Source organism: Brassica napus, chromosome C9 (assembly GCF_020379485.1).
Source record: "Brassica napus cultivar Da-Ae chromosome C9, Da-Ae, whole genome shotgun sequence".
Lineage (NCBI taxonomy): Eukaryota > Viridiplantae > Streptophyta > Magnoliopsida > Brassicales > Brassicaceae > Brassica > Brassica napus.
This window is the reverse complement of record NC_063452.1, coordinates 865,735-892,205: the sequence shown is the minus strand read 5'-3', so window position 1 is coordinate 892,205 and position 26,471 is coordinate 865,735. Positions and strand designations below refer to the sequence as shown.

Below are 26,471 nucleotides of genomic sequence, written 5' to 3'. Positions count from 1 at the left end.
GGATATATAGCTGTAAAAATGGATACAGGTGATGATGATCTAGAAGAAATGTATATTACACACATTCAAAGTATCTAAGACAAGTTACTACTTTGTATAAATCAATCTTTGATGACTAGACACACACCATACGGACCCAAATTCCTACAAGTTATATATGCCGTGTAGACAACTTATTAGTGATAAACTGATAATTAACAAAAGGTCTCAGAACTTGGTTTACACAACAGAATTACGATGCATGGTAGTTAAACCGAGAGCTTTGTTGAGACAATTGAAAGCATCCATGTAGGAGACGAAGCCCATGAACCAAAACTCAAACCCATCTTGTGTCACCACATGCACATACCTCTCGCTTGGCTTCAACACGTTCGATGATGAGTTAATGCTCCTTATCTTTTCCAATTCCATCGCCACCTATCAATACATTAGAACATCACCATTTTTTATTAGTACTGAACTACTGATTGGTTATTATGGGCTAAAAACGGAACATTAAAGAGTCGTATAGTCTGACCTTATAATAAGCCGGAACACCGGTGGAAGGACTGCGGATAGCATAGTCGCTGCAAAAAGCGATCCTTCTATTTGAAATGTATAACACTCCGGTCACTGGTCCTGAAGTGGTCGATATGTAGCAAACGAACGAGTCCAAGAGTTTCTCTGCGGATAATAGACCAAACTCTCTTTGATACACTCTGTATGGTCCTCCTTCAACCAATATTTTAGTGCCTTGAGCAAGCCTAGCCCTTGCTGCATCACTTAGGCTAGGACTAAACTTCACTGTTCATGTCCAGTCTCGTAAAAAAAAAAAAACAGGGATGATTTAGCTTTTGTGCAACTTCAAAGATAAAACTAACACAACCCAAACCAAATCCGGCAGAGTAAACCAAAGTTAAACTTAGTTCAATAAATCAAATCAAATCATCCGAAATTCTATAAAATTCACATTTTCCCACTAATAAAACTAGATGTAGAATTGATTAATATAATATTAATTAGGGAAATTATTTATAAAAACCAAATGATCAATATTTTTGTAATATATACACGTACTTTTAAAATAAACTGACAACTTAATTTAAGAAACCTTTTATGGCATTGACTAATAAAGAAGGCAATATATATATATATGAAGAGGTCACGTACGGTGGTCTTTCAAACCGTCGGCGAATGATTCTGCCTTACGAGTCACCTGCTCCACTTTCTTCCCGCACCGATTAAACACCTCAAGAATCTTATCTTTCGACCCTATATCGATCCATCATATATATCATCATAATATCAGTATCAACCTTTATATGATCGAACATCACTGATTAATGGGTGATTAACTATGACACATACTCATATAAGCAAAGTAATTACATTTTACATTTTTTTTGCTTACTCTTATCAGAAGCCGAGGTGGGTGTAGTAGTCTGGACGTAAGGATTGTAGTTATTACGACCGCCCTGACCGATGTTCTTATGCTTAACCGTCGAGTCTTTCTCGTTCACGGTCTTGTATTGTGGATTCATGATGTTACCTTATGATGGTACGTAAAAGGGTACGATATAGGTGAGGTTAATATAGATCGGAGGCTCGTGGGTTGTACGCTATTCAACTTTTATTAGCTGTTTAAAAAAAAAGATTCTGATAAGTGATAACATTGATTAATTCTCAATGGACGGTGCCGTGGTAATCTAATTATTCGTTTGGTGATCAGATTCTTATTCTATATTAGCTGGGAATAAATGAATATGACGGTTTCACAAACCTGTTTTGAATTTCACATTCTTATTTGAGAAACATTATCACAATCACACCAAAGATTTCATGTAGCCAAGAGGGGTGACTGATAAGCTACATAGATTGACATGCGTTCTATGTAGATTATTGAGAGCTAAACATAACATAGTTTTGTAAAGTCTACCAAGTTTGTTTGAGAAAGTACACGTGGAATATTCCTTTTTGTCCCATCATATTAATACATCTCAACAATTACAATGTAAAAAATGATACAATGTGAGGTTATGTAGTCAACTGTCTGATATATTTCAACAATTAGCATTATGTAGTCAATAAACATAATGCTAATGTGATACATTTCAACAATTACAATTATCTAAAGGGAAAGTAGTCAATTAAATAAGATAATGAGGTTATGTTTCCATTAATCAAATAAACATAATGCTAATGAATTACAATTATTGAAATCATACTATATGAGAAAATGTAAAAAATGTTTGACAAAAACTAAAACAAACAAAATCAATATATACCCAATTGTTAAAGATAAAAACAAAATGAAAAATAACAAAATATATAATTTAGCAAAATTTGGGCAAACTACTAGTAATATTATTCCTAATTAGCATTGAAAATGAAACAGAAATTATCTAGAGATTCTCACACAATCTACTTTCTTCCTTACATGGAATGTTCTTTGATGTTGATTAATTGTTTGAGTTATCAATTTAACAAAGGATAAAACTCAAAATTGTAAGTCAATTATAACACATAATAACTCAAACATTAAAACAAAAAATTGATTCTAATAAATAATGCAAAAACGTGTATCGAGTAAACCATTCTTTAATAAATAATTTTGGAAGTTTGTTTATGCATCATTATCATGTTTAACAAAAATGATATGGTTTAATGTGACAACATAGTTTAAAATTAAAGACATTCTCATCTTCTACAGAAAAGGCCCATCAAGGGTTAGTTGTAAAGTCGACAATTATTTATATATATAATGAAATTACGTCCCTCTTTACTCTCTCACTCAGCTTTCTCTCTCTAGCTGTCCACTAGTCGATTCCAAACTCTTCTCGTCGCCGCGTTGCTCTGAGGTTTGAACTCTCTCTTCGCTATAACGATTTTGTTCTAAGGTATTGTTCGGTCATTTTCTAAGGTTTTGTTCACTCGATTTTGTTCTAGGGATTTTGTTATAAGGATTTTGGTCAGGATTTTTTTGTTCACTGTAACGATTTTGTAATAAGGTTTTGATAGCGTTTCTCTATAACGATTTTGTTCAAATGTTTTGTTCACTCGATTGTGTTCGGTCATTTCCTCTAAAGTTTTGTTCGGTCTATCTCCATTAATTTTATTGTGTGGTTGTGTGTGTTAGATTTGCTCAAAGGATGAATGCATTAGCATCTGCAGTTGCTGGACACAGCGTTGAAGTCCTTCAAGGGGCTATAGGTGAGCAATTGTTTCTTATCTACTGTTTCTTATGTATTTGCTCAAAAATATTTATTGTTTGTTATGTTTTCAACAGCGATAATACCGCCGAGCTTTAGACCGCTAAAGTTAGGTGGAGTATTGCACCTCACCATCTCACCGTGTACTAACCTAGAGAAACATATGACATGTTTCTAGGTGCTTAGAGTTTAATTTTACGATTTGTCTATAATAAATCTCATGGTATTAAACTGTTCTCCTTTTTTTCCAGCTTCTCGTTGCAAATGAAGCCGATGTTAATGTCTTAGATGCAAAGGGTTTTACACCTTTGCATGTTGCATGCCCTGTGGGGTTCCTTTCTGAGTTTGTTGAGTCTCTCGTGGAACATGTAGTCAATGAACATAATGCTAATGTGATACATTTCAACAATAACAATTACAATTATCTGAAGGAAAGTAGTCAATTAAATAAGATAATGAGGTTATGTTTCCATTAATCAAATAAACATAATGGTAATGAATTACAATTATTTAAATGATATTATTTGAGAAAATGTAAAAAATGTTTGACAAAAAACTAAAACAAACAAAATCAAATATATACCCAATTGTTAAAAGATAAAAACAAAATGAAAAATATAAAAATATAAAATTTAGCAAAATTTGGGCAAACTACTAATAATATTATTCCTAATTAGCATTGAAAATGAAACAGAAAACATCTAAAGATTCTCACATAATTTACTTTCTTCCTAACATGGAATTTTCTTTGATGTTGATTAATTGTTTGAGTTATCAATTTAACAAAGGATAAAACTCAAAATTGTAAGTCAATTTTTACACATAATAACTCAAACATTAAAACAAAAAGTTGATTCTAATTCATGAATGGTAACATTTTTGAGGTATAATCATAACTCAAATTAAATCAAGTCTAGTACATGTCACCAATCAAAGTCATTACTAGTTTTAGACCTTCCAAATTTGATATATAGTACCAACATCTACTACTCAACAAAATACACTAAACGAAACATCAAACATGATAGCTTTCTGTAAAGTCGAGTCCGCAAGTTGGAGCCACTGAGCCAGCTTGTAAAGCATAAACATGCGAGCTGTTTATTTTTTGTTGGTAATCGTTAAACAGACGGTTCCTCTATCTTTCTAACATAACTTTTTTTTATGAATTGAGGGTAACTTCCATTTAAAAAACAGTTATTCGCGATGGTGAATCCGATTATTTCATCTATTTTTTTTCTCTGCAATTTTCATCCAAAGTGTTGACTTTATTTTCTAAAGACAAGTTTGGTTCCATAATGGCATCTCCGGTTTCTCTTTTGGAACTTTTTCTTTGTGTTTCTATTTTCTCTCTAATAGAGAGAAGTTGTAGAACCACTCACAACTTTTGGATGTTGACCACTTGTTCTCTTAATTCGTTGTTGTCATCTCTGACATGGAATTCGTGGCCATGATCGACGACGAGACAATCAATATGTTTATGTTGAATTCAGATTCAAGTGGTAATGAACTTATTCTAACTGCTTTGTTTTGGAAACAATTTCCATGAAAACCGCCATGTATAGAGTGTGCAATAAAGAAGAATGGAGGAATGATTTTTTTATTGTATGGTGATGTTTTTTCGAATCGATGAAAATTGACATGTCCAATATTTATTCCTTTCGAAGGAATCATTATATTAGATTCTTAATTGAAGGATATCTATAGATCTAAATAGGAGTTTTGCCAATGTTATACAACAAAGAAAGTTGCAAATGAAAGCTTGGAATTTCATCGAATGTATAATTTCTAAAGGGCTGTGACAAAAAAAGAAGTATAATTGCTAAAGGTAATCTCATCGTTATATTATCGAAGAAGGTGGTTTAGAATAAAACTTTAAAATTTATTTTATGCGTTATGTTGTATTTTATTTCTTTTAAATTTGCAGTTGGTTGCATCTTTATTATCTTATTTGTAATGTTACAACTTATATAAATAAAATAGTTGTTACAATTTTCCTTTTAAAAAAAATTCCTCTCTGTCAAATATTTTATTTCCTTTTTGTTTTGAAATATTCCTATGTTGTTTCCCTTCATAAAAAGAGAGATAGAGGAAACAACGTTCCTTCTTCCAGAGTTTCTCAGATTCTTTCCCTTATTTAGAAAAAATCCAAAATAAAAAAAAAGTAAAAAAAAAACACACATTCTGATTATAGGGGTTTAAAGAAGTTTCTGACAGATTCTCAGGCGAAATTCTCGGCAATGTCGACGTTTTCGCCGTCTCTGGTCCTCTCTCTCATCCTTCTCAACCTACTTCTGGTTTCATCCACGGAGATGATCAAGGAGGGAGAGATTCGACTACCTTCGGAGAAGATCAACGGCCAATTCTGCAACGCAACTGCTAAACCGGTTTCTTGTCCGGTTAAATGTTTCAGGGCTGATCCGGTTTGCGGCGAAGACAGCGTTACTTACTGGTGCGGTTGTGCAGACGCTTTATGCCACGGCGTTCGTGTTTCAAAACCAGGTGCATGCGATGTTGGTAATGGCGTTGGTTTGTCTGTTCCAGGACAAGCTCTGCTTTTGATCCACATTGTCTGGCTCGTGGCTCTTGCCTTCTCTATTCTCTTAGGCCTCTTCTAATAGAATCTTTTGTTGATATATATTTTCTGTATTGAAAACTACAAAAAAAAATAAAACTAAGATGATGAAGGATCGTTATTTGGTTTGGTCCTTGCAAAAGAAGCTTTCTTGAATCTAGCTTTCTCCATCTCTTTCCCAAGATAATCCAAGATCGTGTCCGTAACGTGATTAGGCAAACAGTTTGCGTCTAGCATCACTTTCAAGTACTTGTACGCTTCTTTCAACCTCCCCGCTTTACTATTCACTTCGATCATGGTGTTGTAGCTCACGACGTCGGGGTTTATCCCATTGCTCTTCATGTGATCAAACAGCCTCGTCGCTTCGTCTAGCCTGTTCGCTTTCCCTAGCGCGTTGATCAATGTGTTGTACATCACGATGTCTAGATACCCTCCTTGCTCTGTTAGCTTTTCGAGCACCGCGCTTGCCAAGTCCGCTCTCCCCATTTTCCCTAGCCCTTGGATTATCACGTTGTATGTTGCGATGTCCGCCGCGCAGAAGTTCTCGCCCATTTGGTCGAGGACTCCGCGGGCGGTTTTGTAGTAGCCCTTTTTGACGAAGGAGCTCATCATCGAGTTGTAGGTGTAGCTGGTGAGATCGGTCACGCCCATATCGTTGAATATCTCGAACAACTTGCACGCTAGACTTAGATCACCTTTGGAGAGGTAAATAGATAAGAAAGTGTTCATCATGTCGACGTCGAAAGAGTCCGCCTTCGCTTCAACTCTCTGCCCTCTGGCTAAACCAAACAAGGGCTTAGGTTGGTTAGCCTGGTGAGCTAATCGGTCCATGTACGGAGATGATGACCAAGGATCATCTTCTTCTTCCACAGGTGTTACTTCTTTTGAACTCACCATGGTCATTATATCTATGAAGCTTCCTTTACTTGGGAACATTGGTGTGTAATCTTTATCTCTACTCTGAGTCCGTTTCAACGAAGCTTCCACTCCAGCGTTCCATCTCAGCACATTAGGCACCAAGCTCCCTTCCCTCACGTGCTTCATCAGCTTCTCTTTCCAATCCCACCTCCCTTGTCTATGAAACCCGACCAAAAGCGAACTAATCGTAACCAAATCAACAGAGAAGCCTCTCGTTTCCATCTCCTCCACCAGCTTCACCGCTCCATCAACCTTCCCTTCTCTACAAAGCTGCAACACAACGATACTGAAAGTAACACCATCCACAAACTGACCCTTCTTGTTCTTCAAATCACAAAACAAAGTGAACCCAGCCTCTGCTCTCCCGTTCCTAAACAACCCATCGATAAGAATATTGTAAGTCCAGCAAGAAGCTCTCACCCCTTCTTGAACCATCTTCTCAAACAACTCACACGCTTCACTAACTCTCCTCGCCTTAAACGTCCCGTCTAGAAGAGAATTATACAAAACAGTGTCCGGAACAAACCCGTTGTACTCCATCTCACCAAACACCCTCATCGCATCGTCCATACGATAGGACTTGCAACACCCTTGGATCAGCACACGGTACGTGGAGTTATCAGGCTCGTGGCCAGAGACTTTCAGCTCCTCCCACACAGCCAACGCGTCTCTCACTCTCCCAGCCAAACACAAGACATGAATCAAACTGTTGTACGTGCATATATCAGCAGCATCGTTCATCTCTTTAAACAAACTCAACGCGGATTCCAAATCGCCCCATGTGCCAAACGCGTGGATGCATATGTTGTAACCACAAGTATCGAAACGGAATCGTTTTATCCCCTTTAGCTTTTCGAAAACCGTTTTGAACTCTTCTCTCATATCAGCTCTCCTTAAACCAACCAAGAGGTTGTTAGCAGCGACGTTGCCAGGGAGATAACTTAAAGAACCTTCTAGAAGATTAAAGAAGATCGATAGCGCAAGAGGCAGCTCCTTCTTCTTCAACAGAGCGATGAGAACAGAGTCGTATACGTTCAAGCAGCCTCCTGACTCCTCCTCCATGTAATCCAAAACTCCTAACGCTGAGTCATACTTACCAGAACGGATCAACGAATCTAACAGTAACTTTGACGTCGTTTGATCTAGGCTAACGGCGTCTTCTTTCATCGAATTCAGCAGATCGGGGACTTCTCCGAGGAGACCTGAGCGGCAGACGGTGCGGAGGATCTGGGAGTAAGCTGAGGAGGAGTGTTTGTACTCTGGACGGAGGGAGAGGCACCATTTGAAGAAGGTGAGCTTCTTTGAGGGGTCTAAGGAGTTTCGACGGAGGATTTGGAGGACGATTGGTTCTGAGATTGGGACTGAGTTCGCGTCGAGGTTTCGTGTGCCGGATTGGGATAAGGTTTTGGTGAGAGAGGCGATGATGAGGATGTTGCAGAGCTGTGGGAATGGGGAGTTTTTGGATGGAGGTAGGCCGGAGAGGGCGGATGATACGGCGCCGCTTGCTCTTCCGTGAAGCATCGGATCGTATAGCGACAACAGATGGGAAAGAATCAAAGAACTGAACTGATGTCGGAACCGATGAAAGCAAACAGAAAACGGCACCGTTGTGTGAATGGGTAAAACTGAACCGAAATAAACCGAATAAAAAACTGAATCGAACCAATCAAAATATAAATATGTAGTTCGTATATTTCTGTATACACGCCAAAATTATGTAGTACTTTTTATACGAATTACTGGATATTTCAGATAAAGCTCACATTTTATATGAGTTATTTAAAATAGTCTGTAAACCAAAATGAATCTAAAATTACTTTCGATATTAGTTTGTTTCTAATTTTGTTATACCAACCGAACAAAACCAAACTGAATATTACTCGAACCAAATTTTGCATTGGTTATGAAAAGAATACTCTATACCCGAAACAACCAATTTGAACCGAATCTAAATCCAAATGACAAAAAATATTTTTTTTTAAAACCAGGTCCATTTAACTATAGTAATGGATATTTAAGATAAAGCTCACATTTTATGTGAGTTATTTAAAATAGTCCGTAAACCAAAATGAATCTAAAATTATTTTGGATATGAGTTAGTTTTCTAATTTTGTTATGCCAACCGAACTAAACCAAACTGAATATTGCTCGAACCAAATTTCACCCGAAACAACCAATTTGAACCGAATCAATACCCAAATGACAAATAATTATTTTAAAAAACCAGGCCCGTTTAACTATAGTAATGGGCTCAAGTTTAGGCCCATTGATTCTCAGTTTTCAATCGATAAACCCTAAAGTCTTATCGCCGTCGTCTTCATTCTTTCTTTCGCTCGCCGTTTCCACCAAATCAACGAGAGAGAAGAACCTTCAATCGACTGTGAAAAAAAATGGGTTTCAAGAGGAAGAAGGGGGACGGCGAGGGCGAGGAAATGGAATCGGAAGTTCGCGGAAGACCGAGCTTCAACACGGCGGAGAGGAGGAACGTGATACTACCGTCGATGATAAAGAACAAAGACAAGAGAGCGAAAGTCTACGCGAAGCAGAAACACGAGAAGAAAGTCGAGAAGCAGAAGAAGATCAAGGCTCGCGACGCCGCCGAGAAGCAAGCTCTCGAGCTTGGCGAAGAGGTAAACGAGCTCTCGATCTTGAGATTGTTATTTGATTTTGGGAATCTAAAACGTCGTCGTTTCGTGTTTTCGTTTGCAGCCTCCGCAGAAGATGGTGCCGAAGACGATTGAGAATACGAGGGAAGCTGATGAGACTGTTTGCAGACCTGATGATGAAGAAGTAAAGTTTTCTCCTTTTTTTTTTTTTTTTTTTTTTGTTTCAATGTTCAAAGTTTTGATCTTTTTCAATGGTTGCAGTTGTTTGCGGATATCGATGCTGATGAGTTTAATCCAGTCCTGAGACGTGAGGTTACTCCTAAGGTTTTGATCACTACGTGTCGTTTCAACTCCACTGTAAGTCGTTTTCTCTAGACCTAACCCCACCACATTGTCTCATAAGCTGTTGTATAGTCTATTTAGTTAGTTTTGATTCGTTTATGTGTTATATGTGCATTGCAGAGACAGAACGTATACTTATAACCTACTATTGCCTCATAACACATTGTTTAGTTTGTTTTTTGTGATTTTTTTTTGGTTCATGTAATGTTGTGTTAGAGCTGTTTTGATTCGTCTATGTTTTATATGTGCATTACAGAGACAAAACTATACTAGTCTCATCACGCATTTAGTTTTGTTGTGATTTTTTTTTGTTTCGTGTAATGTTGTTTGGAGCTGTTTTGATTAGTTTATGTGTTATATGCGAATCGCAGAGGCAGAACTATACTATAACCTACCATTGTCTCATAAGTCACAAGTCTTATTGTATGTTTTGTTGTGATATTTGCTTCGTGTAATGTTGTGCTGGGGCTGGTTTGATTTATTTATGTGTTATATGTTTATTGCTGAGACAAAACTTATAATGTAACCATCCACTGTCTCATATAGTTTTGTTGTGATTTTTGCTTCATGTAATTTTTGTGTTCGAGCTGTTTTGATTCGTTTGTGTTATTGCAGAGAGGACCTGCGTTTATATCGGAGTTGCAGTCAGTGATACCGAACTCTGATTATCGCAAGAGAGGAACTTATGATTTGAAGAAGGTAAAATACTATTAGTAGTAGAGACTTCTTGTAGAAAGTTCATCTCTTTGCAACTATGTGTATCAGTGTATAACCTTTTAGATATATGGCTATGCAGATTGTAGAGTACGCAAAGAAGAAAGATTACACATCTCTTATTGTAGTCCATACTAATCGCAGAGAGCCTGGTTAGCTTTTCACTCTTCTAAGTTTTATGTTCTGTTATCACTCTTTACATGGTTTGTTTCAAGATTTTTTATAAAAATGATGTAGATGCGCTCCTTATCATTGGGTTGCCGAACGGTCCTACTGCTCATTTCAAGTTGTCAAATCTTGTTCTAAGGAAGGATATTAAGGTATGTTACCAAACACACATTTTGTCTTCTCTTCTCTACAAGTAAGAGTGTGGATTAGTGAGTAGTTGATTTTAATTGCAGAACCATGGAAACCCTACAAGCCATGAACCGGAGCTGGTTTTAAATAACTTCACAACTCGTTTAGGAAACCGTGTTGGGAGGTAAACTATAGTGTCTGAAAGTGGTGTTGAGTTCATTATTGTCTTTGATCTCTTGTTGCTAATGTTATGTTTCTGTTTTCTCTCTCAGGTTTTTTCAGTCACTGTTTCCTCAAGAACCTAACTTCCGTGGTAGGAGAGTTGTAACGTTCCACAACCAGCGTGACTTTATATTTTTCAGACACCATCGGTAAACATTGCTTCAACCTACTCTTCTAGATTCTCCTAAAACATGTATTGAACAAGATTGCAATTCTGTTTTGGCGTAGTTACATATTCGACGTAAAGGAAGACAAACAAAGTGGTGCCAAAGGGAAAGACGGTGTTGCTAAAGAGAGAGTGAAGCCTCGTCTTCAGGTTAGCATATCTAAAGATTCACCTCTCTTTTGTGTTTAGGATCTATCAGTTTATATATATATATCCCATGAATGTTGGAATCTATGTGCAGGAATGTGGTCCTAGATTCACGCTTAAGCTAGTTACGTTACAGCATGGAACCTTCGACACCAAAGGCGGAGAGTTTGAATGGGTTCATAAGGTAAAAAAAAATCACCATAAGATTATATTATTATTATTATGTGCTTTGATGTTGTTGTTACTTTTGGTAAGTATTTAATTTTTTATCTTTCATGTTTTGTGTTTTCATTACAGCCTGAAATGGACACAAGCAGGAGGAGGTTCTTCTTATGATGAAAGCTGCTGTGTCTTCACCCAAGTTTTGTGTTTATTTTTGTTTGAAGTTTTTACCCCAAACCAAATCTGTAGGTTACATGCATTGTTTGCAGAACTTCACACTTTCTTCTCAATATAAGTCATCAAGATTTCAACAATTTTGGTCGTGTTTGATTCGAGTCACGGTGGTTAGTATAGAGAAAGTAATGGTAATTGTTACGACGACGGTACCGAAAAATATAGAGAAAGTAATGATAATAGCCGACGAAAGAAAAGGAAATAAAAGTAATGACGTTTCTTGGCCTACGTCATTATCGTTACGACGACTGTACGGAAAAATAATATTTTTCAGAAGATGCTTGCAAATTAAAAATGAGCGTTCAATAACTTTTTTTTTGGCTAAACCGTTCAATAACTTTTTCTTAGCAAAAGCGCTCAATAATTTAACACTCCATTAACAGCAAAAACAATACTAATCTATTATCGAGATAAAATTAAAATGTATTTAGAGTGTGACTGGAAACTTTTGGAATAAGTGAAAAGAACAAATAAAGTGGAAATGAGAGAAACTAAAAAAGCGAAAATTCGGAAAAATGAAACAGAGTTATTCTCTCATAAAATGTAGCTCAAGGATGAGTGTAAGTTTTTTTTTTGATTGAATAGTAATTAAAGTAAATATAAGAAAATATAATTTTACCTGATTGCTAGGAGTAACACATTTTCCACTAATAATAGTTGGTAAGCCTGGGCGTTCAGGTACCTGTTGGCATTCGGGTCAGGTTTTTTGGATTTTCGGATTTTCGGGTTTACGCTTTTAGGTCTCATACTAAAATTTTATTAGTACGGGTTGGGTTCGGATAATAACACTTCGGGTTCAGTTCAAAATTGTATTGCATCATAAAACCCATAAAGTAATCATATATCGTACGGATTCGGGTTATATCGGTTTGGTTCAGATATAACCAAAGTAAAAAACAAATTTTTTGAAGTAAAACATAAAGAAAAATATCTAAATTAAATAAAAATTAATCTATCACATATAAAATTGATAAAATAACAATAAAATGTTAAATCAAGCATGAAAACAAACATCATTTGTAAACAATATGTATTGCCTTATAGAGAGTAGACTTTTTATTTCAATGAGCAAATTATAAAATACTTATTTATAACTAATTGTGTACTTAAAGCATTTATTAGAATTTTAATATTTATTATTATATATAATATTATTACAAATATTGAATTTAATAATTGGAATACTTATATATATTTCAAAACATTTATATTGACTATTAATTTCGGATTTTTCGGGTTACCCGTTTGGGTTCGGTTAATAACACTTCCAGTTCGGATATTTTTTGTACCTTCTTCCTACGAAACCCGTTCAGATATTTTTACGTTTCGGGTCGGATAACGGGTCAGATTTTTCGGTTCGAATTTCGGGTTCCAGATTTTATGCCCAGGTCTAATAGTTGGGCTAGATATACCGTCCAGTTAAACACTTAACCGTATCATTTTTTTATTGGAGATCGTAATATATTCAAAGCAATAGTTCAATTACCCTCTTAAAAAAAGTTATAAGTGCAACAGATATAAATAGTTTTTTTGCTTCTATTCTTAAGAATATATAAACACAACGGAATATACAATAAAGTCTAAAAATCTTTGGTTAAAACAAAATCTGCGAGTACAACTACTTGAATTCGAAGTTCCCAAAAGTTTTCATACTGAACCATCAGAAAATCTATTTTGTCGCTGTCGTTGGAGAAAACTTTTGTTTTCTTTATTCTTTTATGTTCTCAGTTTCATTTGTTAGTGTTTGGGCATATAATAAAAATAAAGTTTTCAAAGTAACTAAAGTTCGTTTAACCTTATTACTGTAGAGCTTAATAGATTAGTAAAACAGATCAATATTAAACTTTTGACACTATTTCCCTAATACATCTGATAATTTTTTAAAAAGAAATTGGAGTTTATCAGCTTGAGGTGTGCATAATAGTAAGCAAAATATCTACTAAGATTAGACCAAAAAAAAATATATTTACTAAGAATAAATATATCACAAAAATAAGAATAAAATGGAAAGAGATCGACGCACAGGGTTCAACCGCGATTGAGAAGCTATGGCATCTTCAATCTCCGCTCTATTTTCTCTTCTAAGATAGAGTTTAGACTGAAAATGCTCCAATGGTACTCTATTTTCTACTTTATAATAGTGTAAAAACCTATTTTTTACTCTATATATAGGGTAATATTTTTATTTTTTGTTCATCACTCTATTTTTCACTGTAAAATAGAGTACCATTGGAGCAACATCTAACTCTGTTATAGAGTTACTCTATTTTAGAAGAAAAAATAGAGTAAACCATCCGATGGTCTTATGTTTCTTAATTTCTGTATCTAAGGCGGATAAAAATGATGGCTCCCGCACGTGCTTCAGAGTCTAGCTATATCCAATGCTAACTTAGCACTCGTCATTTCACTCATATACCATTTCAGATTATTAGAAAAATTTCTAACAGGAGGGCATACAACGTTTTTAAAAACTTTCAATGTTGGCTGAGGAAGGCACGTATGTGATATTTTCTTTAAAAGGTAAAAACTAAATCAATTAATTATTACAAGCCTGGTTATTGCAGATATATTAAGTGGGGGCATAAATATTAAGTGGACTTAAATATAATGTTTTCTAAAATTTTAAGTGGATTTAAACAAAGATATGGGGGTAATTTTTTTTTTTTTTTGAATGGGACGCACACAGATTATAATTTAATAACTTACACTAATTTTCAAAATATTGTTGGGTTTAGTAGTCTTCATCTTAATGCATGTGGCTCCGCCAATGGCTATGTTGACGTTTCCATCAATGGTGGAGTTATTACAGGAAAAAGGAATGGTTTGAAGCTTTTTAAAATAAACAATTTAGGATTTGCTGATAACATACATGACTGCAAAATAATTACAGTGTAATGAAACATATAAATACATATGTACTATATGTAAAATTTTTGTTGCTATTAATAACGGTGTAACCATTCGAAACCTAAACCTAGGTTTGGAGTTCCCAAAAACTTCATTGTGAAACATCAGTAATCTGCCACATTCAGTGCAGTCAAAAAGAATATAATTTGTCATTGTCGTTAGAGAAATCTTTTGTTTTCGGTTTTCAATTTCTTTTGTCAGCGTTTGAGGAAGTGTGACTAATAACTTTTAGAGTAAATCAGAGAAATAAATAAAATGGTAATGAGAGAAAATGAAGAAAGATAATCACTCCCATAAAACCTAGCGCAATGATAAGAGTAAGAATATGATTGCTAATCCTTATAAATAGATGAAAATAACATAGTGTAAACAACTCTTTTACACACACAAAAAAACATAGTGTAAACAAGAGAAAAAAAAGAAAATCTATAACAAACTTTTGACATTTGCCAAAAACAAAACTATTCACATTATTTCTCTAATAAATTTGATACTTTTCCAAAAAAATAACTTTTAAATAAATGTGAGAATTAAAAAATTTTATTAAGACAAAAACAAAACACAAATAAACTAAAAATAATTAAAATAAAAAGACACACTAACAAGGTTAGCTGCGCTTAAGAATCTACATGTCGGCAAGGTGATTGAAGTCGCCCACGTCCTTCTGAGAAATTACCGAACTTAATTTGTTTATTTTTGTTTTATTAATGTGAAAGACGCGAAACGGAGGTTGTGTATAAATAAAGGTCGACCCCCCAAAGAAAGACCACTTGTATTTCAAGAAACGAAAATATAGAGGAACAAAAAAAAACCGGATAGAAAGAAACCCTTCTCTCTCAAACCCTAGTTTTTTATTGTTTTGATTACAGATCTGTATTTTGCGTGTAAAAATGAAGAAGAAACCGGTGGGGTTTAGGTTTAGTCCTACGGGACAGGAACTGATCAACCATTACCTCAAGAACAAGGTTCTTGATAAACCATGGCTTGTCGACGAAGCAATTAACGAGATCAACATCTGTGCTCACGATCCAAAGTTCTTGCCTGGTAACTTCATCCTCTCTTTCTCAACTTCAAAGATCAATCACGAATCATTTCTAGTTTTGACTTTTTTTTGGTTGCAGCGTTATCGAAGCTGGACTAAAAGGATCTTGTATGGTACTTCTTCTGTCGAAGGGAGTACCACGTATCTGAGAAGAAGAAGGGAACGAAGAGGACAACACCTTCTGGGTTCTGGAAAGCTACTGGTGTTGATCGGAAGATCAGGGACAAGGGTGTTGAGATCGGGATCAAGAAGACGCTTGTCTACTATGAAGGTAAATCAACTAATGGTGCTTGGACTCCTTGGGTCATGCACGAGTATCACATCACTTCCTTGCCTCCTAGTCAGGTATAACTATCTGAACGATTCAGTTTGAGATTCTGTGTTAGTTGAATTGGTCTTTATGTTTCATTTTTTTGTCTTCTTGATGTGAATATGGTGGGGTTTGAGATTTTGATTCAATTTGGTAGCTTAAGTTGAGATTATGTGTTAGTTGAATTGCTCTTATATATGTTTCATGTTTTCTTGCTTCTTATGTAGTCTTGATTTTCTAGATCTGAATATGGGTGATGTGTATTCAACAAGTAATCTTCTTTAAATGAATTTGGGTGTTGGATACTATCTTTAGCTCATGTTGAGGTTTTATTCTTATATGAGTCGTGGTCTATTTTATCCATTTGCTAGATGAGATCGATTTGGTGGGTTTTGATAAGCTTTTATTTCCCCTGTGTGATGCTGCTACCTATTGATTAATTTGAGATTTTGTGTTTCATTTTTTTTTCTTGATCTTCTTGATGTGAATATGTGGTTTGGTTCATCTGTATCCGATCTAGTTGACATAACCCATGTGTTGGTTGATACCTGTTGCTCAATTTGAGATTATGTGTTTAGTTGAATTGGTCTTATGTTTCATATTTTCTTGATCTTCTTGATGTGGATATGGGGTTTGATTCATCTGTCTCAGATCTAGTTGACTTCCCCTACCTTTATCTCAATTTGAGGGTCTAAGTGTTATACAAGTTGTGGCATAGTTTTATATTGCTTCTGTCAAAGGTTGTGAATGGTAGAGTTGTCTTAGTGATGTGTAATGAACAAGTAATATTCTTAAAATGTATTTGGCCTTTTAATTTATTTCTGATCTAGTTGTTGGATGCTTGCTATATATTTAGCTCAATTTGAGGTTTTTAGTGTTATATGTGAGCTGTGGTCTAGTTAATTCTTTTGTTTCTATCAAAGCTCATCAAACACTTGTTTGGAGGCCTAGTTTAATGTTGCTGCTGTCAAAGCTTATGGTAGAGTTGTTTGTGTACTAAGTAATTTAACTTTGTTTTGCTAGAACAGAACTCATGTGTGTGTGTGTACCTTTCTGGAATTTTGTTACAGAGGAACTATGTTATCTGCCAAGTAATGTACAAGGGTGCTGACGGAGATAGTTTGTACGGTAATAACTCCAATGAGTTAAGCCACTCCACCATGGTCTCTGACTTGAATACTGTCAGAGAGATTAACACTGCCCCTGAGGTGAGTCCAGTTTATGACAATGTGTTTCAGCTTTCCATTAGTATTTATCAAACCCATTTATTTTACATATTCAGGTTGAGCAACCAACGGAAGAAGATTTCTACATGTCTTGGGATGATTTGGCCAACCCACTGAACGAGCAGGATGATCCCTCTCTATTCAATCCAGACACGTTTTTCAACGACGACTACTGCCCTTACCAGCAGCAGCCACAAGCTCCCTGCGATGATGATTATATTAATAAACTGCTGAGTTTTAACGGAGGGAATTATGCTGATGTACTTGGAGATCTAGACATCACAATGCAAGAGCACCGCAACGATCACAGGCCAACGAAAGCTTTGACAGGGATCATTGTTGATTGTAGCAGTGATAACGATGCTAAATCCATATCTGCAACGGTAAGCATGTTAGAACCAATTATTATAAATTTGACATGCTTGTCCACGCAAATTTTGATTTTACTTTTTATAAATAAATATTTCTTTATATACATAATATATATTTTAAAAATTTATCACCGCTAAATAATTGTTTAATATGATATTTTTAAACATAATAATATTATAGTTTATATTTTCAACGGTAAGCATGTTGGAACCAACTATTATAAATTTGACATGCTTGTCCGTGCAAATTTTGATTTTGCTTTTTATAAATAAATATTTATTTTATATACATAATATATATTTTAAAAATTTATCACTGCTAAAATAATTATTTAATATGATATTTTTAAACACAATAATATTATGGTTTATATCTGCAACGGTAAGCATGTTGAAACCAATTATTATAAATTTGACATGTTTATCCGCGCAGATTTGATTTTACTTTTTATAAATAAATATTTATTTTATATACATAATGTATATTTTAAAATTTTATCACTGCTAAATAATTATTTAATATGATATTTTTAAACACAATAATATTATAGTTTATATCTACAACAGTAAGCATGTTGGAACCAATTATTATAAATTTGACATGTCTGTCCGCGCAAATTTTGATTTTACTTTTTATAAATAAATATTTATTTTATGTAAATAATATATATTTTAAAAACTTATCACTGCTAAATAATTGTTTAATATGATATTTTAAACACAATAATATTATAGTTAATATTGAGTAATTTTATTTTATTTTTTGAATCATTAAGTGCATCATTCTATGTGAATAGAGTACGATCGGCGTATTCGTACATGTATACTTTTATTCTTTAATAGATCGAAAAATTAATGTATGATTAAATTGTTATATATATATTATTTAAATTTGTACAAAAAAAAAATTGTTGTTATGTATTTTATCCGGACCCGAAAACCCAAACCGAAAAATGATCCACAAAAAGGATTTCGGTCGGGTACGAATAATTGTTTAATAGAATATTTTTAAACACAATAATTTTATAGTTTACATTGAGTAATTTTATTTTGTTTTTCATTCATTAGATGCATCATCCACATTTCTACGATATGATATGGTCATCTGAACATATGTATTTTTATTCTTTAATGGATCAAAAATTTAATGAATGATTTGATTGTTATATATTATTTAAAATTCGGTGCTATTTATTTTATACCCTTTGACATTTTATTGGATTCGTCCGATTAACAATATTATAAGGCGCAAATGGTTATGCTGAATAACATTAGAAAATAGAGAGTTACCATTAACAATTATGTTGAATTAAATTTAAATATCAAGAGTTACAATAATAATATCAAAACAGAAATCGGATAATTAGAACCTATGTTGTTATTTAATGTGTTACCTAAGAGTGGATGATAAAGAAATGATGATGGTAACTATTTAAAGAAGCTCATGATGTTAATTTAGACTATGTTTTGAAACTCCATACTGAACGTCGTTGTCAATCTTTTAGATCCAAGAGCTTATCATCTTTAAGCCCTCTCTGAAAACTTTCAGTTGCGCATACATATTTATTAACTGTGAAGATTGTTTTCAGTCTCTTTGAGGATAATGAATAACTGAAATTGGGACTATAATCTTACAAATCCATTTAGTACGTGATCAAGTAAAACATAAATGCAGAAACGCCACAATTTTAGTTAGTATAGAAGATAAGTGAAAAAAACGCGTTGCTATGCAAATGGAGAAAGACCTTTATTCATAAAGTGGCAAAGTTTTGGTATAAGTAGCCGAAAAATAATCCATTTCGATTCACCATTTCATATTTAGGAAAGGGGATTAAGAAACGCATTGGGACATCCTTTAGTCAACTTAAAAACCTTTTGGTAGGAAAAAAGAAATTTGGAAGAACTTTCTACCTACATTTGAATTAAAAAATATACATGAACTATGAGAAAACATAAGAGACTATCAAGGCTTTCTTGAAAGTGAAAAAAACTAGAAAGCCAATCAAAACATTTCATTGTTTAAACATCATTCTAAAATAAAAATATTTCATTGTTTACACATCATTCCAAATTCTACACGACAATTCCTTATCTATTCCCATAATTTCTCTTTTCGTTTCATCATCTTCAAAAAACCGTTCCATCTTTATTCACGTAACGCCGGCGGTGGCTCAAGACAAGTGGTAATGATAAGCGATCGATTAAAAGTGGGGAGGAAAACACTTAGGGTGCAAGCAAGAGCAGATGGTGATCTCATTTGCTCGGATCTAGACGTCGGTGGCTTGGTACAGCTCGGATGGTAACGGTTTGGATCTCATTTGCTCGGATGGTAATGGTGGATTGTGAAGATTCCAGCGATTAGTGATGGTGAAGAACGGCAGCTCCAACGCCCTGCTCTCCTCCACGTCTTGGTTCTGCTACAAAATACCAACAAGTGAAAAGATGACTCTATGGACAACAGATACGATGAATCCGGTGGTGATTGGTTCGCAAGCAGTTGTGGTGATGATTGGAGATGAACGCAACGTCTTGTCTAACATGTAGAATTTTAGTTAAATTACGGTTGGATGGATCAAATTTTAATTGATCAAACATGATGATACATTATTATTATTATTATTATTATTAATATAGCCTAGAACTTTTGACACAAAAAGCGGAGAGTTTGAATGGGTTCATAAAATAAAAAATTCACCACAAGATACATTATTATTATTATTATTATTATTATTATTATTATTAGTTTTGATGTTGTTGTTCCTTAAAGAGTTCTCCTAAGTGTTTAATTTGTACTTTTCATGTTTTGTGTTTTCATTACAGCCTGAAATGGACACGAGCAGGAGGAGGTTCTTATGATGAATGCTGCTGTCTTCACCCAAGCTTTGTGTTTATTTTTGTCTGAAGTTCTTACCCCAAACCAAATCTGTAGGTTACTTGCATTGTTTGCAGAACTTCACATTTCTTCTCAATATAAGTATTTCAACAATATAGGTCGTGTTTGATTGGAGTCTACCATTTTTAAGTATGTCAGTATGTGACTGTTTGTGATTGCCTAGCCTAAGAGCATGCGTAACGGTGAGATTCATTGGAGTCCTTAGCGACAAAGGCATTTCGGATTAATCCTGGATATTTTGGATTTTTATCAAAAAATAAAAAAAATGACCATTCACGGGCCGCCACTTAGTCGTGGAGACCCGCAAATAGTGTAAGGATTCACTAAGAAAGAATAATTATTTAGGAATTTTAAGGGTTGAATTCTTAGTTTTTGGTGGAGTCCACTGATTATTTAATTATTTTTTCTCTAAAGACTTCCGCTTGAAGATTCCCGTTACGCATGCTCTAAGCCCGTTGGACTTGTAAATTGTCTTCCTGAAGATTTACTCTTGTCGTCGGCGTCATTGGTGACGACTGTATCGAGAAAGTAATGACGTGTTTTGGCCAACATCATTGTTATGACGACTGTATGATGTATCAATAAGGATTTTACTTCGCAAAAAGATGCTTCAAATTAAAAATAAGCAATCAATAATTTAACATCTCTCCACTAACAGTCGTATGATGTATCGAAAAGGATTACTTCGTAAAAAGATGCTTCAAATTAAAAATGAGCACTCAATAATTTAACATCTCTCCACTAACAGCAAAAGATGTTATATTTTGTACATTTTGGGAAGACATTCATACAACTAATCTATTATTGAGATAAAATTAACATTCACTTAACCTTATTATTTTTTTATTGGAGATCATAATATATAGATTCAAAGCAATAGTTTAACTACTATATTTCCTTTTTTTTTAAGTTATAACAGCCACAGATATGCATATCTTTTTTTGCTTCTATTCACCGTCAATATTTCTTAAGAAAATATATACACACAACGAAAATACAATAAAAACACGAATAAAAAACTCTTTAATCATACTCTAGAATTAAAGTTTGATTAAAATCTAAAAAAATCGTTGGAATAAAACAAAATCTGCAACTTAGGTTAGGTTTGAAGTCTTAAAAACAACTACTTAGATTCGAAGTTCCCAAAAGTTTTCATAATGAACCATCAGTAAAATCGACCATGTTTAATGTACAATCAACAAATTTATTTTTGTCGCTGTCTTTGGAGAAAAATTTTGTTTTCTTTATTCGTTTCTACAGTTTAATTTATTGTTCAGTGTTTGGGGATAACATAAAACAAAGTTTTCGGAGTAACTAAAGTTCGTTTAACCTTATCATTAGAGAGCATAAAACAGATCAATATTAAATTTTTCACACTATTTCCGTAATAGATCTGATACCTTTTTAGAAAATTGGAGTTCTATCAGCTTGAGATGTCCATAACTCGTAAGTATAAACTTACTAAACAAAAGATTCACAAAGAAAAAAACAAAAGAAAAAGAAATAAACAAAATTAATTATAACAAATTGGGAAGACACACACACACGGTTTAGCCGCGATTTAGAAGTTTTTTTTTTTTTTTTTTGTAACTTACGATTTAGAAGTTTCATGTGGGCTTCTTCTATATATCTAGGTTAAAAGTGGTAGCTCACATGCTTCAGAGTGTATAGCTACTAAGAAATTTCACTCATTAACCAAATCAGTGACTCTGTTGTCTCTCCATTTCTGACTACTGAGAAATTCTCTAACAGGAGGGCATACACCATTTGTTTTCTTTTACGAAAAAAAGTATTTCCATGTTGACGAGGCAGGGCCGGTCCTGGTCAAAACCTAATGAAACATTGGCCTGCCCAAAAATTTTAGAAAAGATTACATAGAAAAAAACTCCCAAAAATTTTTTTAGGTCTCAAATTTACCAAAACCAATTTTTAGCTGGAATTTTTTAAAAACCGTCTACAGCCTCCTAAATCTCAGGGCAGGTCCTGTGAGGAGGTATGCGTTGTAGAGGCACGTCTGTGTTTTTATCTTTCTAAAAACAAAAATCGCAAATAGTGAATTATTACAAGCCTATAATATAAGATTAGGTCGAGACATAACCAAGATTATTATATCGCAGAAAGTAATCAATTATTCATGTTGTTATTGCCGTCAATGGTGGCGGCTATAACCCAGAAAAGAGAATTTTTCTGAAAATCCTTGGAAATAAAACAAAATTTACAATTTAGGTAAAGGTCGAAGCCTTTAAAATACATAACTTATGTTCGAAGCTCCCAAAAATCTTCATAACGAACCATCAGTAATCTGCCACGTTCATTGCACAATAGAAAGATATTTTGTCTTTGTCGTTAGAGAAAACTTTTGTTTTCTTATTCTTTCTTTTTCAATTTCTTTTTCTCGTTTAGGGAAAACATCAAAAAACGTTTGGAGTAATCAACAAATTTAACCTTATTACTGGAAAGCACATTCGATTAGTAACAATAAGCAATACATAATACTTCCACTTTTAGGAATGTACTTTTATATGTTTCGAATTTATTAAAATTTAATTAAAATACACAAAACTATTTTATATAATTTCTATTACTAATTAATCGAAAGCATAGAAAACCTCAAACATAGATATTTTCGAAGCAAACTTTTCTTAAAACATTCACTTTGAAAACGGAAGGAGTGTACCAAATTAAAAAAAATTAACACTATTCCTAGTAAATCTAATGATACATCTTCTAATCTGGTATAAAGTTTTTGAAATATTAGAAAGTTATGTTTGGTCACACAAAAGATAAGATTACTAAACACAATAATTTTCACTTAAGACAAAATTAAGAAAAACAAATTGTAATAAGAAACGCACGGTTTATCCGCGATTAAGAAAGAAGAAGCATGTCGGCTTATTACATCTAAATGGAACACATGCTACAGAGTTCAGACACCACTGATAACTAACCACGTGTCACTTTCACTACCAATTTTTTTTTTCATCAATACGAAAGTGTATAAATTAGTAGATCCCGTTTCTTGCTTCTCTTCTTCCTCTCACGGTCTACTAGTGTTTGTCTTTCAGAAAAAAAAACAGAGAGCAAACCCTAGATCGTGTGTAAAAATGGAGAGGAATCTCGTGGGATATAGGTTTAGTCCTACGGGAGAGGAAGTGATCAACTATTACCTCAAGAGCAAGATTCTTGATAGACCATGGCTCGTCAACGAAGCCATTAACGAGATCAACATCTGTGCTTACGATCCAGAGTTCTTGCCTTGTAAGTTTCCATCTCTCTCTCAACTTCAAAGATCAATCATCATCGATCATTTCTAATTTCTTTTTGTTCTGGTTGCAGCGTTATCGAAGCTGGAATCGAAGGATCTTGTATGGTACTTCTTCACTCCCAGGGAGTACCACGCATCTGAGAAGAAGAAGGGAACGAAGAGGACAACACCTTCTGGGTTCTGGAAAGCTACCGGCAAGGATCGGATAATCAGGGACAAGAGAGGACACGGTGTTGGGATCGGAATCAAGAAGACGCTTGTGTACCATCATGGTAAAGCTGCTAATGGAGTTGGGACTCCTTGGGTCATGCACGAGTACCACACAACTTCCTTGCCTCTTAACCAGGTAACAATCTGAAATTAAAGATTCAGTTTTAGATTCTCTGTTGGTTGAATTGGTCTTTATGTTTCACTATTTTCTTGATGTGAATATGTGTTTTGATTCATCTGTCTCTGATCCAGTTGAGTTCCCCTGTGTTAGTTGAATTTGTCTTATGTTTCATTTTTGCTTCCTTGTGATGCAGTCTTGATCTTCTTGATACAAACATGGGTTTGAAATTTCCTCTGTGTTGGTTTCTACCTTTAGCTCAGTTTGAGGGTTTAACTGTTTTACAAGTTGTGGCCTAGTTTTATGTTGCTTCTGTCAGAGCTCTTGATAAAGTTGTTTGAGTGATGTGTACTTCACCAAGTGGGCTTTTTAAATTGAATTTGGAGTCTTGATGTATTTGTCTCTGATTTTGTTGTTGGATGCTATATTTAGCTTAGTTTGAGGTTCTAGTGTTACATAACTCATGAGTTGTGGTCTAGTTTATTCTTTTGCTTCTATCAAAGATCATCATAGACTTGTTTGAGTGATTTGTATTTTTCATTTTTGTTTTGCTGGCTAAGAATTCATTTTTGGAAAATTGCTATAGAAGTTGTGGCCTAGTTTTATGTTGCTTCTGTCTGAGCTTGTGGTAAGAGTTGTTTGAGTGATTAGTTATTCATCTTTGTTTGTGTGGAAAACAACTCATGTGTATGTGTGTACTTTTCTGGAATTTTGTTACAGAGGAACTATGTTATCTGCCAAGTAATGTACAAGGGTGCTGGCGGAGACAGTTTGTACGGTAATAACTCCAATGCGTTAAGCCACTCCACCTTGGTCTCTGACTTGAACACTGACAGAGAGATTAACACAGCTCCTCAGGTAAGTCCAGTTTCTTACCATGTGTTTGATGAGCTTTTCATTAGTACTATCATCAAGCCCATTTAATTTCTTTTTTGCATATTAAGGTTGAGCAACCATGGCAGGATCTCTTTTTTTCTGTGGATGATTTGGCAAACCCACTGAACGAGCAGGATGATACCTCTCTATTCAATCCAGACACGCTTTTCAACGACAACTACTGCCCTTACCAGCAGCCGCAAGCTCCCTCGGATGATGATTATATAGATGAACTGCTGAGTTTTAACGGAGGGAACTATGATGATGTGCTACGCGATCCAAACATCACAATGCACCGCAACGATCACAGGCCAAAGAAAGCTTTGACAGGGATCATTGTTGATTGTAGCAGTGATAGCGATGTTGAATCCATATCTGCAACGGTAAGCACGTTGGAACCAATTATTATAAGTTGAATGGGCTAAGTAACAATTTTAATTGCTAAAATAAATCTTTACATCTCTTGTTTTTTTCTTAATTAATATTTTCATGGAGTTAATCTGTATACTAACACTCTTATTTTCACGCTAATATGACCAGAGTTACCAAGAAACATCAAGTCCAGATAGCTTTCATAGTTTAAGTGCACAATTCCACACTAGTGGAGACGAGATTCCATCTTTGAGGAAAGACTCCTGCACAGATATAAAACCTCCTGCAGAAACTTCTATTAATAGAAAGACCAGGAAAGCTCATCTCACACGGCGCACGGTACCATCAAAACAACTTTGAGCTGCTCCTATGTTTGATTTTTTTTTTGGGTGCTTTTATCTTAGTGTCTTTACTTACATTATGTAGTTTCCTTTTCAGGTGAAAGAAGGCGAGTCTAAAGGCGTTAATGCATCCGTGGACAAGAAGTCATCATCATCTATGGTGAAGACAGAGAAGAAGGGATGGTTTATTACAGAGGAAGCAATGGACAGAAGAAATCGCAAGAATCCACCGTATATCTATCTGATGAACATGATCATAGGGTTCATCCTCTTGGTTGCTGTCATTGACAACATTATGTCGATTTTACTAAGCGTCAAAATTTGAACCTGCTGATGAAATTTGATTGCTGAGGAGAGGCAAAGTAGATGGATGGAAGCACTTGTTTTTATTTGGCTTTTTCTGCTTCTGTTTTTGTTTTGAATGTGTAATAATATATATATGTGTGTATCTGTATGTATGAGCAATAGATTGAAACTCTATTGTTCTTTCGAACTTATATATCTTACAGGTGTTTCTTGTGCCTTAAGGTAAAAGTGAAATTTAGTATTATAACCTAGTGTAAGGTGCTTCTATGCTTCAATGCACTTTGTATATTGACGCTTATAAGATGTAAATAATGCAGTAAAATATTATTGATAAACTAATTTTCAATGAAGTTAAAGTATCTTAAAATATTTAAAATATCTTATATTTTAGAATATTAATTTTTTCAAAACATTTTACATTATGGAACAAATAGAATATATGTTTATGGAAAAATATGATTTGATAATAAACTCTAGGTCAAGGACTCAAGGTTTTAACGTTTTCTTTTCACTAAGGTTTTAACGGTTTTATGTAACATTGTCTTCAGAATAATAAGAGAATAATCTCTTTCTATTTTCTCCTTCAGAACTTTTCCCACAAGTTACCTAAGCTGCTCGGTGAATTATTTCACAAGCCTATAATACCTACAAAATACAACCATATCA

At 34.4% G+C, this 26,471-nt stretch overlaps 5 protein-coding genes and 1 pseudogene across 7 annotated transcripts; 4 read left to right on the top strand and 2 right to left on the bottom strand.

Moving 5' to 3' along the window:
- Nucleotides 1-35: 35 nt before the first annotated feature.
- Nucleotides 36-1,619, bottom strand: LOC106426675 (annotated as a pseudogene).
- Nucleotides 1,620-5,271: 3,652 nt separating this feature from the next.
- LOC106426673 (pentatricopeptide repeat-containing protein At4g01570) lies at nt 5,272-8,251 on the bottom strand. Its single transcript, XM_013867399.3, has one exon. The coding sequence runs from the start codon at nt 8,197-8,199 to the stop codon at nt 5,860-5,862; it is 2,340 nt and encodes a 779-aa protein (XP_013722853.1). The 5' UTR covers nt 8,200-8,251; the 3' UTR covers nt 5,272-5,859.
- BNACNNG01470D lies at nt 5,426-5,881 on the top strand. Its single transcript, XM_013867400.3, has one exon. The coding sequence runs from the start codon at nt 5,426-5,428 to the stop codon at nt 5,801-5,803; it is 378 nt and encodes a 125-aa protein (XP_013722854.1). The 3' UTR covers nt 5,804-5,881.
- A 735-nt stretch (nt 8,252-8,986) lies between the features above and the next one.
- On the top strand, nt 8,987-11,648 carry LOC106426594 (ribosome production factor 1). Its single transcript, XM_013867312.3, has 11 exons — nt 8,987-9,308; nt 9,388-9,468; nt 9,546-9,641; nt 10,242-10,325; nt 10,423-10,492; nt 10,578-10,660; nt 10,742-10,821; nt 10,910-11,008; nt 11,088-11,175; nt 11,267-11,356; nt 11,470-11,648. The coding sequence occupies exons 1-11, from the start codon at nt 9,069-9,071 to the stop codon at nt 11,506-11,508; spliced, it is 1,050 nt and encodes a 349-aa protein (XP_013722766.1). The 5' UTR covers nt 8,987-9,068; the 3' UTR covers nt 11,509-11,648.
- A 3,784-nt stretch (nt 11,649-15,432) lies between these two features.
- On the top strand, nt 15,433-26,080 carry LOC106426670 (NAC domain-containing protein 69). Of its 3 annotated transcripts, none has more exons than XM_013867393.3 (6): nt 15,433-15,519; nt 23,654-23,928; nt 24,631-24,768; nt 24,855-25,169; nt 25,327-25,497; nt 25,597-26,080. In XM_013867393.3, the coding sequence occupies exons 2-6, from the start codon at nt 23,890-23,892 to the stop codon at nt 25,822-25,824; spliced, it is 891 nt and encodes a 296-aa protein (XP_013722847.1). In that variant the 5' UTR covers nt 15,433-15,519; nt 23,654-23,889; the 3' UTR covers nt 25,825-26,080. The 3 variants fall into 3 exon arrangements, with proteins under 3 accessions (XP_013722847.1, XP_013722848.1, XP_013722846.1); XM_013867394.3 differs by lacking the exon at nt 15,433-15,519 and adding an exon at nt 23,322-23,575 and having other exon boundaries at nt 24,873-25,169; XM_013867392.3 differs by lacking the exon at nt 15,433-15,519 and adding an exon at nt 23,331-23,575.
- LOC106426611 (NAC domain-containing protein 69-like) lies at nt 15,536-18,253 on the top strand. Its single transcript, XM_022711040.2, has 3 exons — nt 15,536-15,862; nt 16,898-17,035; nt 17,110-18,253. The coding sequence occupies exons 1-3, from the start codon at nt 15,824-15,826 to the stop codon at nt 17,560-17,562; spliced, it is 630 nt and encodes a 209-aa protein (XP_022566761.2). The 5' UTR covers nt 15,536-15,823; the 3' UTR covers nt 17,563-18,253.
- Nucleotides 26,081-26,471: the final 391 nt, after the last annotated feature.

Coding starts and splice junctions, on each gene's coding strand:
- BNACNNG01470D (XM_013867400.3), top strand. CDS start 5,426: ATGTCGACGTTTTCGCCGTCTCTGGTCCTCTCTCTCATCCTTCTCAAC.
- LOC106426673 (XM_013867399.3), bottom strand. CDS start 8,199: ATGCTTCACGGAAGAGCAAGCGGCGCCGTATCATCCGCCCTCTCCGGC.
- LOC106426594 (XM_013867312.3), top strand. CDS start 9,069: ATGGGTTTCAAGAGGAAGAAGGGGGACGGCGAGGGCGAGGAAATGGAA. Junction 9,469..9,545: donor GCAGACCTGATGATGAAGAA/GTAAAGTTTTCT, acceptor CAATGGTTGCAG/TTGTTTGCGGATATCGATGC. Junction 11,357..11,469: donor AGTTTGAATGGGTTCATAAG/GTAAAAAAAAAT, acceptor TTTTCATTACAG/CCTGAAATGGACACAAGCAG.
- LOC106426611 (XM_022711040.2), top strand. CDS start 15,824: ATGCACGAGTATCACATCACTTCCTTGCCTCCTAGTCAG. Junction 15,863..16,897: donor CTTCCTTGCCTCCTAGTCAG/GTATAACTATCT, acceptor ATTTTGTTACAG/AGGAACTATGTTATCTGCCA. Junction 17,036..17,109: donor AGATTAACACTGCCCCTGAG/GTGAGTCCAGTT, acceptor TTACATATTCAG/GTTGAGCAACCAACGGAAGA.
- LOC106426670 (XM_013867392.3), top strand. CDS start 23,422: ATGGAGAGGAATCTCGTGGGATATAGGTTTAGTCCTACGGGAGAGGAA. Junction 23,576..23,653: donor CGATCCAGAGTTCTTGCCTT/GTAAGTTTCCAT, acceptor TTCTGGTTGCAG/CGTTATCGAAGCTGGAATCG. Junction 24,769..24,854: donor AGATTAACACAGCTCCTCAG/GTAAGTCCAGTT, acceptor TTGCATATTAAG/GTTGAGCAACCATGGCAGGA.